Source organism: Squalius cephalus (assembly GCF_949319135.1).
Source record: "Squalius cephalus genome assembly, chromosome: 13".
Taxonomy (NCBI): Eukaryota; Metazoa; Chordata; class Actinopteri; order Cypriniformes; family Leuciscidae; genus Squalius; species Squalius cephalus.
The window spans coordinates 14,292,499-14,309,952 of record NC_137134.1 but is presented as its reverse complement, the minus strand read 5'-3'; the positions used below and the strand labels follow the sequence as shown (position 1 = coordinate 14,309,952).

Genomic DNA, 17,454 nt, shown 5'->3' with positions numbered 1-17,454 from the left:
TTTGCTTTTTCTTACAGAGCACTTTGTAGAAGATGGAAGGCTGATCTAATGGAAGGTGAAATTGTAAAGATGATACTGAAAAACATCAAGCCGTACCTGGCCAGCCAATTGCGTAGTCGAGTGAGTACTGTGGAGGAGTTGGTTAAGTTAGGACACCAACTGGAAAAAGATCATGAACAACAGCTTCGATATGACGGTCGACTGGGTCCAAAGCATTCCCCCCCATCACAAAAACCCTCACCGAACCGACCTGTTGAGAATGCCCCCGTTCAATGTTGGAGATGCAGAGGACAGCATCCGCCAGGGAAGTGTCCACACTATATACCTCCACAGTCCCCGCAGCATCCATATTCCTCTCCTCAGACAAGGGGTCAGTCTTCGAACAACTCTGTTACTGCCACGAGAATGCAGAAGCCTCCATCGACCATCAAGACGACCATAATACCCACAGGCCCTAATGCACCGATGTCAGTACCTCAGCAATTGGTTGTTCCCATCAGTATTGCTGCCTGGACTGGAAAAGCCATCGTGGATACTGGTGCAAGTTTCACTCTTATTCATGAAAGTCTCATGAAGCTGTTTCCATCATCCACTCAGCTCCACCCATGGTCCCGTGGACCTCTCTACTTGGCAAATGGAAAAGCAGAGATTCCATTAGGATGGATGAATACCACCCTACAACTCCATGACCAAGCTTTCACTATACCTGCTGCTGTTCTGACGTCACAAGCTCTCGCCTATGCTGTAGTCCTAGGTTTGGATTTTATCTTCTTCAGTGGGATGCAGCTTAACCCCCTGAGGTCGGCTATCGCGCCGGCGCGATAGGCTCGTTTTTTTTCGTATGAGTGCAAAAAAAAATTAAAAAAAAATATTAATTTTTATCTTATATGCTTGTGTTATACATCAATCGATCCTGTTTAGTGTGTATTTTTTTTGTGTATGCTCATAATAAAAACAAAGTGTTGTGCTTTTCGCCAAATAAAGAAAAATAAACATGATGCAAGTTCTGCCTACTCTCCGTCAGTGAAGTCAATTCTGAAACGCGTCCGAAAATGAACTGTAACTCAGCGAATACTCAGTCAAACAGGCATACAGTCACACAGGCATGAAGCTTGAATTATCTTCTTTCAAATGAAGTAATTTTTATAAAAAACAAATATTCACAGTTTATATAATATGTATGTAAAGAGAGAGATGTCAGTCGTTCTCATCTCAGCTAATTAAGTTTTAATGTGACTCCACCAACGGAGACCGCGCTATTCAAACGCAAATGTGAGGCGATCCATACAAACCTGTGAAACGCCCACATCCGCTGGATAAGGCCGGTGAAACACTGGATGCGTGGCGTAAGCGTCTCAGCTGCGTGGCGTGTCCGTTTTTATTTCGGCTCCCATCCATGTTAGTTTAGAGTTTGCATACTGCCTGTGTGAGACGCGCGTCTCAGGCGCGGCACGAGCCGCGTGGAAAACGCGTGCATTCTAGAAATAGAACCGACGCCTATTTTTCACGCGACACGCAAGCGTCTTGGAAGCGTTTCCATGCAAAATTGAATAGGAAAATCTGTTTATTTGTCATTTTGACACGAATACATATTAATAAATGTCCTTTTGATGTTTAAAAGTGTATAGGTTTTGACATAAATGCAAATATAAATGTAATTTTACAAAATATGATCGATTTTCAAATACTGCTGTATTGAATGAACAGCTTTTAGCAAACTCTATTGCTATACTGAGATGAGGAATAGGCTATATACTGTATGTGTTTTGTCAAAAATAAAGTCATCAACTAACTAATGAATCCTTTACTTTGAAATACGTATGATAAAATGTATACTTTAGTTTTGAAAGACGTTGACTAGTTTTGAAAAGATTATAAAGTATGTATGTGCTTATAAAGTATGTATGTATGTATATATGTATATATATATGTGTGTGTGTATGAAGAGTTCAGATGCAAAAGCCTCTAAATGCCATCTGAAATTTTCTCCTAGAATGATCATTTTTATGAAGCTTGTATATTTAAGTTAGCTATAGGTGACACGTCACCTGAATGAATGGCTCATTAAGTATGCAGGGACGTAGTCTCACCAGGTGTGAACTACTACATATGCATGATGCTGTTGGAGCGTTTACGCCCCATCCGCATATTGGCTTTCCAAACTAAAAGTGTTTCACAAAACTAAAATCAATGTATCGTTTTTTTGTGGATGATTAGGCAGGATGATTTTCATATCATTTTGAAGAAAAAACACTAGGCGATGAAATCCATTAGTCAAAAGTCTTATTGCCACATATTTAGTATGTGTTTTGTGGCCTTATTTCAGAAACTTTAGTTTTTAGTTTTTTCAATAACCACGCATAAACATTATTCTCTCAAAAATGCAGACATGTACATTCTTGTTGCTCACATATTATGGGAGCCCTGTTTGTGCTAAATAGTGTGTAATTTTTTTTTTGCCATTAATATGTTTATAAGCAACTGAAAAAAGCACAAATGTCAGGGCATGTCAGAACATCTCAAGGACCCCAAAAACACCCCAGACCCCAGAGGGTTAATGTCATAGACCAAAAATATTCTTTCAAGTTTTCTCTTGAAAAAGAGTATCCCTTTCAACCAGGCAATGCCAGTGTACCAATTGTAAGTCCACCACAAGGAAACCTGCCACAGAAGAAAATCACACAGAATCTGTCTTTATTAAGTTCTATTCCACCTCCATCTACTCAACTGCTAATTAAACACCCTGACAGTATGGATAAAGAAATGTTAATTCAAAAGGCAGTGGATGAAGCTCATTTACCTCCAGATGGTAAACAACAGTTGCTCCACATCCTGCAAAGCAACCCTCAGGTGTGTACTCCCCGGAAGGGACGTACTGATGTTCTGCAACACCACATTTATACTACTTGCCAAGTACCCATTAAACAAAAACCATATCGCATGTCTCCTCTAAAACAACTTGCCATGGATGAGCAACTTGAAGAAATGCTGATGGAAGGAATTGTTGAACCATCTCACTCTGGTTGGGCCTCACCAGTGGTTTTGGTTCCTAAAAAGGATGGAAAACTTAGATTCTGTGTGGATTACAGAAAAGTTAATTCGGTCACAGAAAGTGATGCTTACCCTTTCCCCAACATTACAGAAATCCAGGAGTCACTCTCTGGAGCTGCCATTTTCACCACTATTACCACTACTAACAGTGGCTATTGGCAGGTGATAATGAGCCCCGATAGCAAAGCCAAGACTGCCTTTATCACACCTGCAGGGCTCTATCAGTTTAATGTTATGCCTTTTGGTCTCAAAAATGCTCCCGCCACTTTTCAGAGACTTATGGAAACAGTCCTGGGGGAGTTAAGAAGAAAAATATGCCTCGTCTATATAGACGATATAATCATTTACTCACCTTCGATCAACCAGCACTTCCATGACCTTCAGACGGTTCTTCACAGGTTGGAAACGGCTGGGCTAACTATTAATTTGAAGAAGAGCAAGTTGTGTCTGCAATAAATCACCTTTCTGGGACATGTTGTCAGCATTCAAGGCATTTCAGCAGACCCAGGTAAGACAGAGGCCATTCATGTCTACCCTGTGCCAAAAAACCTGAAGGAGGTTCAAAGGTTCCTTGGATTAGCAGGCTTGTACCATCGGTTTGTCCCAAACTTTTCGAGAATAGCCGAACCCCTCAACTCACTGAAAAAGAAAGGACAACGATTTCAGTGGACAGTACAGTGCCAACAAGCATTCGAACAATTAAAGTCTTGCCTCACCTCATCACCCATCCTTGGCCATCCAGATCTTGCACTCCCCCTCACCGTTTACACTGACGCCAGTGACACGGGCCTGGGTGCAATTCTGGCCCAACGGAAAGATACTAGCAGGGAGGAAGTGATTGCATATGCAAGCAGATCCTTAACAGGAGCTGAATTAAATTATACAGCAACTGAAAAGGAATGTCTGGCAGTAGTGTGGGCTTTAGAAAAATGGCAACACTACCTGGAACACAAACTTTTCACCATTGTCACAGACCATTCCGCCCTACACTGGGTCATGGGTTCCACCAAAACCACCAGTCGTCTCATCCGTTGGGTACTGCGACTGCAGAAATTTGATTTTATCATAGAGTACAGAAAAGGGAAACTCAATGTAGCACCAGATGCTCTATCCAGGACTTCTCAAACCTCAAGTTGCAGTCTGTACACCAGCCACAAGGACCCGGAGCTTCCATTGTCAGATGTTGTCTTGTGGGAGGAACAACACAAAGACACTGAAGTTACGAAGTTATTACAAGCACTTGCAGAAAACAGTTTAAGTCTGGTAGAACAATACGAAGTTGTTGAGGACAAATTATATCATAAAACATACCTCCCAAATAACCAGTTGCACTACCGTGTGTACGTTCCCAGTAGTCTTCGGCCCTCTCTGCTGCAGCACTATCACTCCAGTCCTCTTAGTGGCCATGGAGGAATCTATAAAACGTACAAGCGACTCCAGGAAGTAGCATTTTGGCCTGGCATGTGGTCTGATGTGAAACGTCATGTCAAAACCTGTATAAAATGTCAAACTTTGAAAAATGATAATCGAAAACCTGCTGGAAAATTGCAGCAAATTACCACCACACACCCAAACCAAATGCTAGGAGTTGACATCATGGGTCCCTTACCACGGAGTTCAAATCAAAACGAATACCTGCTAGTGTTTGTTGATTATTATTCGCGATGGGTTGAGTTATTCCCCATCCGTCAGGCCACTGCACAAAGTGTTGCTTCCATCTTCAGAAAAGAGATCCTGACACGATGGGGCGTTCCGGATTTCATTCTCTCAGACAGGGGTGTTCAGTTTGTCTCAGTTGTGTTCAGAGAGCTGTGTGAGAATTGGAGCATTACATCCAAACTAACTACAGCCTACCATCCACAAACCAACATGACAGAAAGAGTGAATCGTACCCTCAAAACTATGATGGCAGCCTACGTAGACGACAATCACAAGAAGTGGGATCAGTTCTTGCCCGAGTTTCGATTCGCCCTGAATTCCGCCATCCAAGAGACCACTGGACTATCTCCAGCAGAACTCCAGCTTGGCAGAAAGCTCCAAGGACCAATGGATAAAATACTTCGTGGCCCTAACTTATCTCCAGACACTGCTTCTTACGATGTGGTCCATCACCTCCATCAGCTGCAAATGCAAGCTAAAGAAAATAGTGGAAAAGCCAAGATGAGACAACTGAGGAACTATAATAAAAAGAGAAGAGAGTCAACTTTCAAACATAAAGACAGAGTTTGGCTGCGAAACTTTCCACAATCAAGTGCAAAACACCACTTTAGTGCAAAGTTGGCACCAAAATGGAAAGGACAGTACCGTATCCTGAAACAGTTGGGTCCACTGAACTATCAAATAGCTCTGGAAGACACAGGAGAAGATGTACGTACAGCACATGTCTGTAACTTAAAAATTTATTTTCCAACAGCGGAAGAATTGGAGTCTCTGGAAAAAAAAAAACTGTATGAGCTATTTCAAGAACCCTCGGAGGATGAAGAATTCTTAGGTTTCTAATACATGTTTTTTTTTTAACAACCGTGGGTTGTTTTCTTCCAGGGAGGGAGAGTGTGGCGATTAAAAAAAAAAGGAGCTTTACGCCACATCTTTGTTTTGTTTACTTTTATTTTTTACTTTCACTTTGCGTGTATGGGGAGGCGCTTTTCAATTAACGGCGGAGGCAAGGAGGATATAAATGTGGGTTCGTACCTGAGAGAGGGCGCGTCATCCGAAGGTTTGAAGCTGTGGGAGTGATTGTTTGGATTAGTATTACCGTATGAAGGGGAGAGACGGCCGCTTGTGAGCTGAGGTTTCCTGTGAGTGATGTCTGGTGCGTCGCGGAGTTCACTCAACTTCACTGCGTTGCACATCCTGATCATCTGGTTTTAATAAAGCTGAAGACAAGTATGGGCTGCTTAATCCGCCGAAACGGTGCCTGACTACAACACCCCCTAGATCCCTTCATAAACAACAAACTTGGTGACGCGGCGATTGCTACAGGGATTTTTCCTTTTTCTTTTCACCCTTGAATTGCATTGTTGAACAATTGTTTTTTTTTTGTTTTTTGTGTTTTTATTTTTTATTTTTGCTCTTGAAGGTTGTTTTGTGTGTTGTTTTTGGGACATTGAAAAATAAATTTTCTTTTTGCTAACTGTTGTCGCTGACAAATATATTTTTTTGTAAATATTGTAACCGGTGTTTTTTTTTGCTATCCGGGGAAAAATACCATCTTTGTCAGGAAATTCCTGGCTGGCGCCCGAACAGAAAGAATATATTATTTCTTTGAAAGACTTTTTGTGCTAGGGTGGTCACCACCGTTACACAATGAAATCTGATTCCACCACTAGCACTAATGCTAGCTTGTACATTAAAGTAGAGAAATGGAAAGTGACCACAGCATAAACTTAGCAGGAAAGTTCTGTCTTGTTTGGGTTGTTTTTTAATCTTTGTTTTTGCAGTGTGTTTTATGCATTTGTATAAGTTAGACTGAATGATGCTGTGCATTTGAACAAGTGCACCTAAGTAAATCTACAGTAACACAGTGTACTTGGGCAATATGTCTTTAAAATAAATGTCATCTGGTTTAATATTTTGTTATATAATGTCATTTTAAAGTCATTTCCAAATACAGCATCACTGTATACAGTATTTCAAAGATTTAGTTCAGGTGTTTATCCAGTAGAGGGCGCCACACAACAGTGAGAAAAACACTAAACAACTCCTTCCTGTTCACTGTATTTCTTTATTACATGGCTTGGTTGAATTCCAATGTAGAATGCAGTGTGTTATTTCTTGATAACAGACCGCTGCCAAGTATAACAAACCGTTGCCATGAAAAACAGAGCGTTGCTATGGACGCAGGATTCTAACCGTAGAGACGGAACGGACTATTTTCTTTAGCGGAAGCAATACAATCGTTTTTAAATCAATATTTTGTGTTATTGATTTATTTGGTGGGTAGCCATGTAATAAGCGGGATAATGTAGAGCTAGGCGGTTGTTATAGCGAATGTTATAGCGGGACCCCGACGCAAAGCTCTACATTATGCCTTACATAACGTTATTATTTTCTAGTTCTGAGCATAACCTGCACTGTATTGTTATATTTATGCTTAAAACAAAGAATGACTTCGTTGAAGTTGTAAATTCTCAGAAAAGTCATAACAGCTTCTAACTAATTCTTAGTTAAATTCACCTTGAATTTATCTTTATATTTTATTTTCTTGAAAACATGACAAAAATACTGTAGGCTACGTTTGATATTCAAGATGGCAAGGAGCACATTTGCATATTTCCCAGAAGAATATGTAGGCTACATAGAGGTGAATATGATTTCGCTAAGGAGGAAGTTTCCTGAATCAACATTCTTGTTGGTCCTGGAAAAACATCCTTATCAACCAATCACATTTTAGGGTTAGGTTTAGGGCTACTGTTTGTGGGGTTAACGTTAACGGTTAACGTTAGGGGTTTGAACACCATCTTTATCAACCAATAATTGTCCACTGATTTGAGGGCTAGTTTATGGTTTGTGTACGGTGTGGGGTTCTGGTTTGACTGGAATGTTGTTTCAAGACGGACAAAGACGTTGATCCAGAAACAAAAAAAAAACAAAACAAAACAATGTACAGGTATTTCAGGTGTGCAGAATGCATCGTACATTTGTTCCTACTGGAACTTTCAGTGGGATTGTACAATTTGTGAATATGAACCGGGGATTGGGATAGAAATGCACCTGCACATTTAAACTAGACATATAAATCTTGTAATAAGATGAAAATGAAAATTAAATAAAGTGTCGATTGCAGGTTTGCAGCATTAAATTTAGATCTGCTTATGTTGCGTTACACGTGTGTTACACGTATGTTACACGGTTTACAGCATTGCGCACTATATAACCAATCACACACGTCCTGTTGAGATGCAATGGCCAATCAGATGTTGTTTTATGGTGTGTACTTTAATCATTACACCTTTTACCTATTTATTTATTTATTCTCAGGTAGGTAAGGAAAGTCGAATCCGAACAAAACTATAAGCATTCAAAAGGTACTTACAATTTGCTCAGCAGACTTCCCTGTGGTCAGTTCCTCCTTAAGGCTTATCAATTATTATTATTATAAACGTTTTATTAAAGTTAATATTTCATAAACAAAAGTTGTATAAAAGTACAATAGTAAAGTTACAATGATAAGTTTCAATCAAGGTACAATCAGCTGGTATCAGGCGTCGAGAGATACTGGGCTATTCAGTATCTGTCAGTCCAGTCTCTCTCTCAGTCTTTTATACGTAGACAGCCCATCCCAGGTACCAAACTCTCTTCTGACGTCATCACATGGAGAGCTGCCAAGTCCTTCACCAGAGCCTTCAGTTGTTCACAGCGTATTCTTTACAGCGTCTTCGAGCTCTCGTTCTCTGCTTTCTTCTTTTAATCGTATGTAAAATATACCTTAACTACTACATTTTTCATTTATCATAAAAACAATTTCTAATACATAAATGCTTTCTACTCTAAATCAGTCAATACATACACTTCATGCAAGTAAGTAGTTTTCTTAATAGTAGTGAAATCACACAATACATTTTCCGTACAGCATTAATAATTGGGTTACATATATCTGCTTAAGCAAAAGCATTATTACTACTTAGGTAATCAAGCATTAATCAAGGCAGTATAATTGCAAAATCATCTCCGTTAACAATGCATTAAGATAAGTAATCGCTGAAACACTGGAGTTTTGTTCAGAGCGCAAGCTTAACTCTAAATTCTGACTGAATTCTGCACTCTCGCGAATACTCTCATCATAAACCGATAAACAGATTTGGTGATTGTGCTCTTGATAGTGTCTAAACTATTATAAATAGTTTTTTTCTATTTACAACGTAGTTTTCTAGATACAGAAATCCCCCATTTAGCATTTTATGTTTTGAGATAAATGTTTTGTTAGTCAGATGATAGATTTATATGTTTAGAATTATATTTAACAATTATATTATGTTTATCCTTATTATTAATGGGTCTATCAGTAAATTAGCCTAATTATAATCAACCTGCAAGTGTACACTTTGAAGAGTAAAAATGACAGAGGGTTATGTTAAAGGGACTCTGTGTAGGAATTTCTCCCATCTAGTGGTGAAATTGTATTTTGCATTCAAACATATAATGCTCTCTAGCGCCTCACTTTTTCAAATGCACGTTGCATCTACGGTAGCCCTTATGTACCAAAAAGCTATGACAGGATGTCTTATAATAGCACTTCGAGTTTTTCTTTGGGTGAACAGGTTTGTTATTTAAAACAAACTGAAACAACAAAAAAAAAATGACTGACTGTGAAAAACATTAACTATTAAATCTGATTTTAAAATCTGGTTTTAACAGAAAAGAATTTTATTTGAAAATTGCAGTGATAATTCATTCTCTCTCTTCCAGCGCATGCGCGCCTTTCTCTCTCTCTCTCTCTTGCTCTGCATCTCGCGCACGCACCTCTCTGTGTCCAACACGGTCTCACCCCTATTCGTCACATACTGCCGTTTGGTCATTTCCCCCTCACGTCCAAAAGCCGACGTTGAGGGTACCCCCTATTCGTCGCTTGACAACGGAGAGGGTCGTCCGATAGATTTGAGTGCAAATCCCTCATCTTTGAATTCTGACGAAATGGGGTTACACATCCAGTGGTTTACCTGCGCTGGAAAGAATGGTTTTAGGCGACTGATTTTATGCTGCAAATGTGTATTTTGCAGTAGCGTGCAGCGCATATTGTTACAATCATTCATTGGTGCGGTGAGCATACATTTTCGTGAGGCAGAAACCCTTGTCTGAATGGGTATCACGACCTTTTCCTTTCTCTTTTTTTATATCATTTTGGGCTACATTAAAATTACATATTTACAGGACTTTATATTTGCTGTATGCTTAACACATGCCTTAATTTAGATGGGATATTTTATAATTTTAGATCACATAGTTTGATCATTTCCCCCTCACGTCCAAATGCCGATGTTGAGGGTACCCCCTATTCGTCGCTTGACAACGGAGAGGGTCGTCCGATATTTGAATGCAAATCCCTCATCTTTGGATTTTGACGAAATGGGGGTTATCCATCCAGCTGGAAAGTATGGTTTCAGGTGATTAATTATGCTGAAAATGTGTATTTCACAGTAGCGTGTGGCGCATAGGCTACTGTACAATAATTGGCGCGGTGACCATACATTTTCGTGGGGCAGAAATCCTTGACTAAATCGGTATCACGACTTTTTCTATCTCTCTCTCCTTTTTATTTATTTATTTTTTTAAATATAATTTTAGGCTACATTAAAACGACATAATTGCAGGACTGCATATTTGCTGTAGGCTTAAAACATGCCTTAATTTAGGTGGGATTTTGCCGATGGTATTTCAATTTGCAATTGCTTATACTATAGTGATCCTATAGCCTACAACTTTGCTTTTTATGCGACAAAAAAAAAAAAAAAAAAAAAAAAAAAAATTTGCCTACTTTTATAGAACTTTCTTCTCATTACTGATTATGATGTTGTAATAAATTAAACAGCCTACTGCAGAAATGTTTTTATTGCTTAATATGGACATATCCTTTGGCAAAGTGATGGATACATTCTGGGAAGTTGTGTGTTTAAATGTAATATACCCGTGTTTCCTTCACTTAGACATTTATGCTGACCCCTTTAAAATTATATTAAAAAATATTATAAAAAAATATTAAGACTGTGCTTTTTAATTATGATTGATATTTTGGCGCAATTTTGTGCAACACGTCACTGTGTGCGACCATCGCAGAAACCATTGCCCAGCGCGATTCCACCACGGTAAGTTGCTTACAATAGTCTCATAAGAAAGAGAAATAAATACAACAGTCTCATAAGAAAGAGAAATGAATAAGCATTTACACGCCCAAAATTAATAAAATTACGAGTTTATAGGCTAGCCTATATGCCTACAACATGTTTTTTTTTTATAAACTCGTAATTGTATTAATATTACATATAATATATAATATAATATATAATTTCACTTAAATGCAATGCAAATTACCTATTAATTGTCATTTAAGTGAAATTACTGAACTTAAATATACAAGCTTTATATACTGTAAATGATCATTCTAGAAGAAAATTTCAGTTGGCACTTAGAGGCTTTTGCATCTGAACTCTTCATATATACAGTGTGTGTGTATATATATATATATATATATATATATATATATATATATATATATATATATATATATATATATATGGTAGGCTATACACAACATTTTTTTTGTGTGGAAATAAACTCAATTTTATTTTGGACGTGTAAATGATTATTGGGGGAAAGGTTATTGGGGATATATAGAATTAAAGCAGAACAAGGATGTGTTCAAAATACTTCTTTTTGAAGCCATTCATTTTTTATGATATTGTGATTGCATGAATAAACAAGAGCAGCATTTGCTTAACTTCTTAGTCTAGTAGTTATTCATATTGTAATATGTAGTTTGGTGATCTATTCTTTTTTGATTTGTTCTTCTCTTTCTCTGCAGGTTCCTTAATCCCTGTCCTTTAAAAAAAAACAGCACCTCATTACATCGAGAAAAAAAAGGCACTTTTAAGAGCCACATTTGTCTTGTATCTTGTTCCTCTCTCTACTGTTGTATTGTGTTCTCTCTCTCTCTTGCTGTCTTACCCTCCCCCCCCCCCCCCCCCCCCGGTCTCTCTATTTGTTGTTGTTTTTTTGTTTTGTTTTTGTCCCTGTGTGTTTATATTTTGTGCCATGTCTGATAATGAGATGGACCGTCTCCTGAATGAGATGAGTGACCTTGTTGATCAGGCTGAACATCAAGCTCACCTCCAACAGCTCATTGGCATGCAGGAAGCAGAACCATCCACCAGTCAGCCTTCCACCAGTAATCCGTCCACCAGCCGGCCATCAAACAGCAAGCAAGATGTTAGGTGGATTAAGAGGGACAGTGATGGAAACATTATTTACGGCAGGCCCAGATCATCCCGGAAACAAGCAGGTACGATTTTTTTTACATTAATGTTTATTAAAATGTAGACTCCAGATCTAGTTTTGTGACTTGGAAAGGTATACAGCATAATCACAAGTCATGGGTCTGAATTAGAATATATCTGAGGTTATTATTACGTACCTGTGCCTAGCATCAGGTAAAGTTTGTGTCATTGAGTGTAAAAAGCAACAGCTTTGTTTTTTGTTTTTTGCTACAGCAGGTCCCAGTCAAAGCCAGAGTCGAAAGACTGGTGTCTCTCATGTCAGGGCTCCGGAAACCAGTGCGGAAATGACCAGTGACTTTCCTTCCGTTACTGCAGGTGTGTTATTTATTTTGACTTCACTGGTTCAAAACAGTATGTTCATTTATTATAAAATTGTTCAATGCTATTCTCTTTTGTTATAATAAACTACTGTTTTTAAATATTGTGCATTGTTTTAACAGAGTCCTTCCTTCAAGAGCTTAAACGCTCACTGGGTGAGGAGGACATATATGAAGATGAAACGGCACTTCAAGCCTCAGCAGACTGGTCGACTCGAAAGAGCCTCATATCAGGGTGGTGGGAGAAAGAGAGACCCCGACTGGTCAACACCATGGTGGCTCGACAACATGCAGCAACTCGGATCTGCCAACATTGTGGAAATGGTCCAGCCGTTATCCATTGTTGTGACTGCCGACCACACCCATTCCTCTGTGGCCAGTGTGATGTCAGGGTCCACCAAGGTCAAGTGTTCCACAACAGGGATACGATGACACGTGCATTTTTTCATCCATTGCCTCCCACAACTTGTGTTGTGGAGAGGGTTCTAACCCAGTGTGGTAAGTTGTAGTTTTTAAGTCAAATTCTTAGACTGAAATGCTGTTTTCTGATAGGTCGATGAAGCCGTCAAGTGCATCTTGTTTAAAATAGTTTCCAGTAAATAAATGTTATTGTTTAATTCTCATCCATGTGTTTTTTTTTTTTTTTTTTTCAAGAGCGTCTTGTTCCTTTGGAGATGCCAGAGACAATATGCGGTTGTCTACAAGTATCGTCCAGTGTCATCGCAGGACAGTCCATAGTTGTGGTTACAATGAATGGTAAGAAGAACTTTATGGGTTTGGGTGGGGGTCACTTCTGTCGAATTTTCTTTTTGATTTTTCTCTGATTTTCTTTATCATGGATGGAAATCCAGAGGTGTCAATAGGTTGTGTGTTGATTAGATTGGCTGGGCCCATCTATGTGGAGGAAAACAATTAACCTTTGTTTGAATGGGGATAGTTCATTTTCCTGACAAAAGTGTGACTTCCAATAGAGTGCCTTACAAAATTTTGGTCTGTCATAATTAACTTTGTGTATATATTTTCTTCTTTTTCCAGGGCGATATGATCTCAGATTGCCTCAGATTATATGCAAAGCATGTGAAGCCACTTGGAGTCCTGGAGTGGATGACCTGATCCGTAATGACTACTGGCCTGCCACTTCTCACTTTTCAACTGTGTACGCAACAGATGTCCTTTTTTCTTTTGAAGAGCTGAAGATGGCTGCACCAGGGATGTCTAGCCAAGCATTTCTTAGAATGCTGGATCAACGCACTGTTCGCTTTGGCCGTGTAAGTATTTGTGGTAATAATTTCGTAACTCCATATATAATACTATGAGGGCATGATGATGATGATAGCACACATGAAAAGAGCCATTAGACCCTTTATAGACAACCATAAACTCATGTTCTCTCATCAGCAGTTTGCACTGAGACATTTATGAAAAAACAGGTCATTCTGAAGATCTCAAATTCAACTCCAATGGCTACTGACTTTGACATCTTCTCCCCAATATCATTTCCTGATCCCAGAAGTGTTCCCTTGGATTAATGGGCTAAACATTGCACAGGCTTACTTCTAAACAGTATGGAAGCCGTTGTAGCTCTCTTTGCGTATAGATTTAGACTGAATGTCAAACTATCCTGTATGTTTAATGGCCAGGTCCCCCAAATACACCAGTGTATAGTGTATGAGTGAAGTTTACACATTGTTTATTTCCTTCGATATGTATTCTAAGGAGTGGTAACAAAGTTTGTACAAACATCCCAAAATGCATCCATTTAGAACATTTTACTTAAGTGAGTATATTGTTTAATTTGATCCGTTTTACTGTTGTCTTTTGTTCTCTTTTACTAAACTCTTCTTTGAAACAGAGCGGAAACATCACAGCAGACAGCTTCCGGAAAAGCTTCTTGCAGTGGGAAGCTGTCCGATTCGAAGTGGAAAAATTATGCCAGGAGGACCACTTTGACTGCCCAGCGTGCAGCCCAGACATGCTTGCAGTATCCGTTGATGGAAACCGTAAGCACTACAGATTCAAGAGTGCAGCAAGGTACTGTGTGTGCATTGACGGTCCATTACTTTGAAAGTAACTGCTGTGAATTCAAAATCATATGAATATTTAAAGTTAATTTGTATCTCTTTTATTTAGATCGGAGGAAAAAGCCATCTTTGATGGCGTGTTCATCGCGAATGATGATGACGTCGCAAAATTCGTGGACTATGTCCATACCTCAACCAGTCATGTAAACTTGCACAACTTCACTATATTTACCTATAAAACACCACGTCCTACAGAGGACTTTGTTTGAACAAGTTTGGACTGTTAACCATCTTCCATGTTTTAGGTCTCTGGAAGAGGTGTCTGTGGAGGGCAATGGTCAGCGGCGCGTGAAACGTCTCAGAAGTCCTCAGGAAAAACAGACGAGGAGGGCCTGGAACTCGCTGTATGTCGTCATGGGGTTCTGCTTCGTGCCCTCAATATGTTCAGGGGGGAGATTTTTGCCTACCCCCTGTACCTCCAAAAGCAAATGGCCTTTAAACCAGTTACATTTTTTGCAATGGATGTGGCATGCAAGTACTGGCCTTACCTCCAGAGAGTGGCAGAGAAATGCCCTGAGCTTCAGGATCTCCTCACCATGAGGCCATTTCTTTCTGTTTTTCATGCCAAAGCTCATGATTTCAAATGTGAGGTAAGAAAAAATGATTGTCCATGACATTTTCTTTCCCTGAATTCCTGCATAATATTGTTGCCACTTAGGTTTTATTTTTTTTATTTTTTTTTTTTAAAGGTAAAATGGAGTGGAGCATATCAGGAGGGGGCTGGTTCGACTCTTGGGGAAGAGGTGGAGCAGTGTAACGCCTTCCTCTCAAGGATTGCTGTTACGACAAAGCACATGTCAAAAGCAGGTAAGGTAACCAGTAAATTTTTATCCTGATGACAATGGTGAGCCACTTTGAGCTCATGCATATATGCTGACTCTGAAAATATAAAGCTCAGAATATTCAACATAAATGGATGGATCGATTACAATACCATCATCCTATTTTATTTGACGTGAGGATAATAAGGAAGGGCAGTGCGATATAAAAAATACACATCAGAGTACCATTCACCTACTGTCCTGCCATAGTGCTCTAAGCCATTTGACTACTGTCCTGCGCCACTGTTTCATGCTATTTCTTCACTATCCTGTGCAACCCTTTCATGGGACAGTAATCAACTGGCACAAGACAGCAGATTAATAGTTCCAAAGTACTGTAAGTTATTATTGTCTGCACAGTTTCTTCTCCTACTGCTACTGGAAAGAAAGGTGATAATCTCATATTTTTTTATTTTTGCAGGACGCATAGACATGCTGACGATCATGGCCATGCGCTGGAACCAACAAAAGTTTGACAACTTGGCTTCTACCCTTGCCCGCCGATATCGGAAGGTAAAGACACCAGTTTTCCCTTATGCAAAATGCATAGCGATATTGTCAAATAAAATATTAAATGTTCATACCACATATATTCATAGTCCACATATATACGAATATACTGTATATTTAATTAGTATTGTATGTGGTTTTCTAATAGTGAAGGTACTTCACAATCCTTATAAACAATTGTCAAAGTTGTAGGCGTTTCCCTCATTGTCATTTATGTTTGAAGGCCAAAATAGCCCTGCAAGGCCAGTTGCATAACCTGGAGGCCATGAAAACGGTAATGGACATCTCAGACAGTCAACTGGAGAAGTGGATCTTTGATGTCAATGAGTGGGCAGAAGGTAGGATATACTGTTTTATACTGTTTGATATGGTGCTTGATGTATCACTTCTGACTAAGCTTGGCTGCAATTCCAAAGAGGCTCATTGTAATCGTAGTCAAAGAGCACATACTCTGATTGCTGATGACGTGTGGACAAGATTATCCCCATGGGGACAATAAAGAACCTAGCTAACCTAACTATACTCAAACTTAGCTACAAGTGTAGCCTCTCAGTTACAGAGAAATATGAAAAGATTGTTGAGGCTTTATTTTGCTCATACACCAAAAATATTTTTTCATGGAATCAAGAAGCATATTTCTTATCTCTTAATTTCTTCCTCTCAGCAACAACATCCCCAAATGATGCTGATGTTGCCGCTGTTGCCAACCGCATAGAGGAGCTGGTGGCAAGTGTTAAGAGGAGGTCCCAGCGTCTTTATAAGGATAGTGACGGATGCAAAGGACGTGCCCGAATCCGCCGAAAGATCAGGGAGGAAAAAAAAATCTTAACTTCTGTAGTGGAAAAGTACAACACCTTGGTTCCTAATGCAGAACAACTGACATTGGACACCATTCTTTCTTACGAGATTGTTTGGCCATGGCAGCTTACACACGGTGGTATGTACACAATTCCATTGACTTTGTGAAATAGTCACATAGTAGGACAAAATCTGTCATGGCTCGATTGTAACCCCAGAAAATATTGAAATGCTAATCTTAATTACAACTGACTTATGTTTCATCTATGTATTTCAGACTCTGTAGATCTAAGGACAAAGAGGAAAGCGTTCGACATTGTGATGGCAGTAAGGAGACTTGAGGAGGAGAAGAGGATTCTTATAGCTGAGATGAACAAACATTGGAAGTCTCTTTGCACCCGTGCAGACACCCTGAAGCAGATGTCATCCCAGCTTTCTAATGTGACATCAGGTATGTATTTGTTATACTTGGCATACATTACAATGTTTCTGAATGTTTCTAATTAATAAAGGCTCAATGTGTTTTAACGTAAGGTAAGACGTGGGGTCTGCTTCAAGATGGTATCCGAGGTCTACAGAGCTTGACAATGAAGAACAAAGAAGCAAGCAACAGCCTGGCAAAGCATGCGAAGAAATGTTATGTTCAAGTTCTGACTGAAACCGAAATTAACTTTGAAAGTGATTCTGAGGAGTACCATTCCAGCAGTGACTCTGAGCAAGACTAAACATGGCCAGAGTCCTATTTTTATGCTGTTGTGTGCTGGGGAGGCAGCATTAAGAAGAGGGCAGCTGGGACAGGTTGGTAAGGAAAGCTGGCTCTGTGTTTGGCATGGAGCTGAGGTTAATCATTTAACAAACTGAGGATAATTTGCAGTAGCAGTCTTCT

At 39.3% G+C, this 17,454-nt stretch overlaps 2 protein-coding genes across 2 annotated transcripts in view; both read left to right on the top strand.

The window, feature by feature from the left end:
- Window positions 1-17,454, top strand: part of LOC307169381 (uncharacterized protein) — a 301,523-nt gene that overhangs the window by 211,726 nt on the left and 72,343 nt on the right. The window lies entirely within an intron of this gene.
- LOC307170502 (uncharacterized protein) lies at window positions 11,800-17,293 on the top strand (the record flags this gene model as incomplete). Its single annotated transcript, XM_079891623.1, has 14 exons — window positions 11,800-12,046; window positions 12,255-12,356; window positions 12,482-12,856; window positions 13,013-13,114; window positions 13,394-13,626; window positions 14,211-14,389; window positions 14,489-14,582; window positions 14,685-15,029; window positions 15,129-15,246; window positions 15,682-15,773; window positions 15,994-16,108; window positions 16,435-16,707; window positions 16,846-17,019; window positions 17,103-17,293. The coding sequence occupies 14 exons, from the start codon at window positions 11,800-11,802 to the stop codon at window positions 17,291-17,293; spliced, it is 2,640 nt and encodes an 879-aa protein (XP_079747749.1).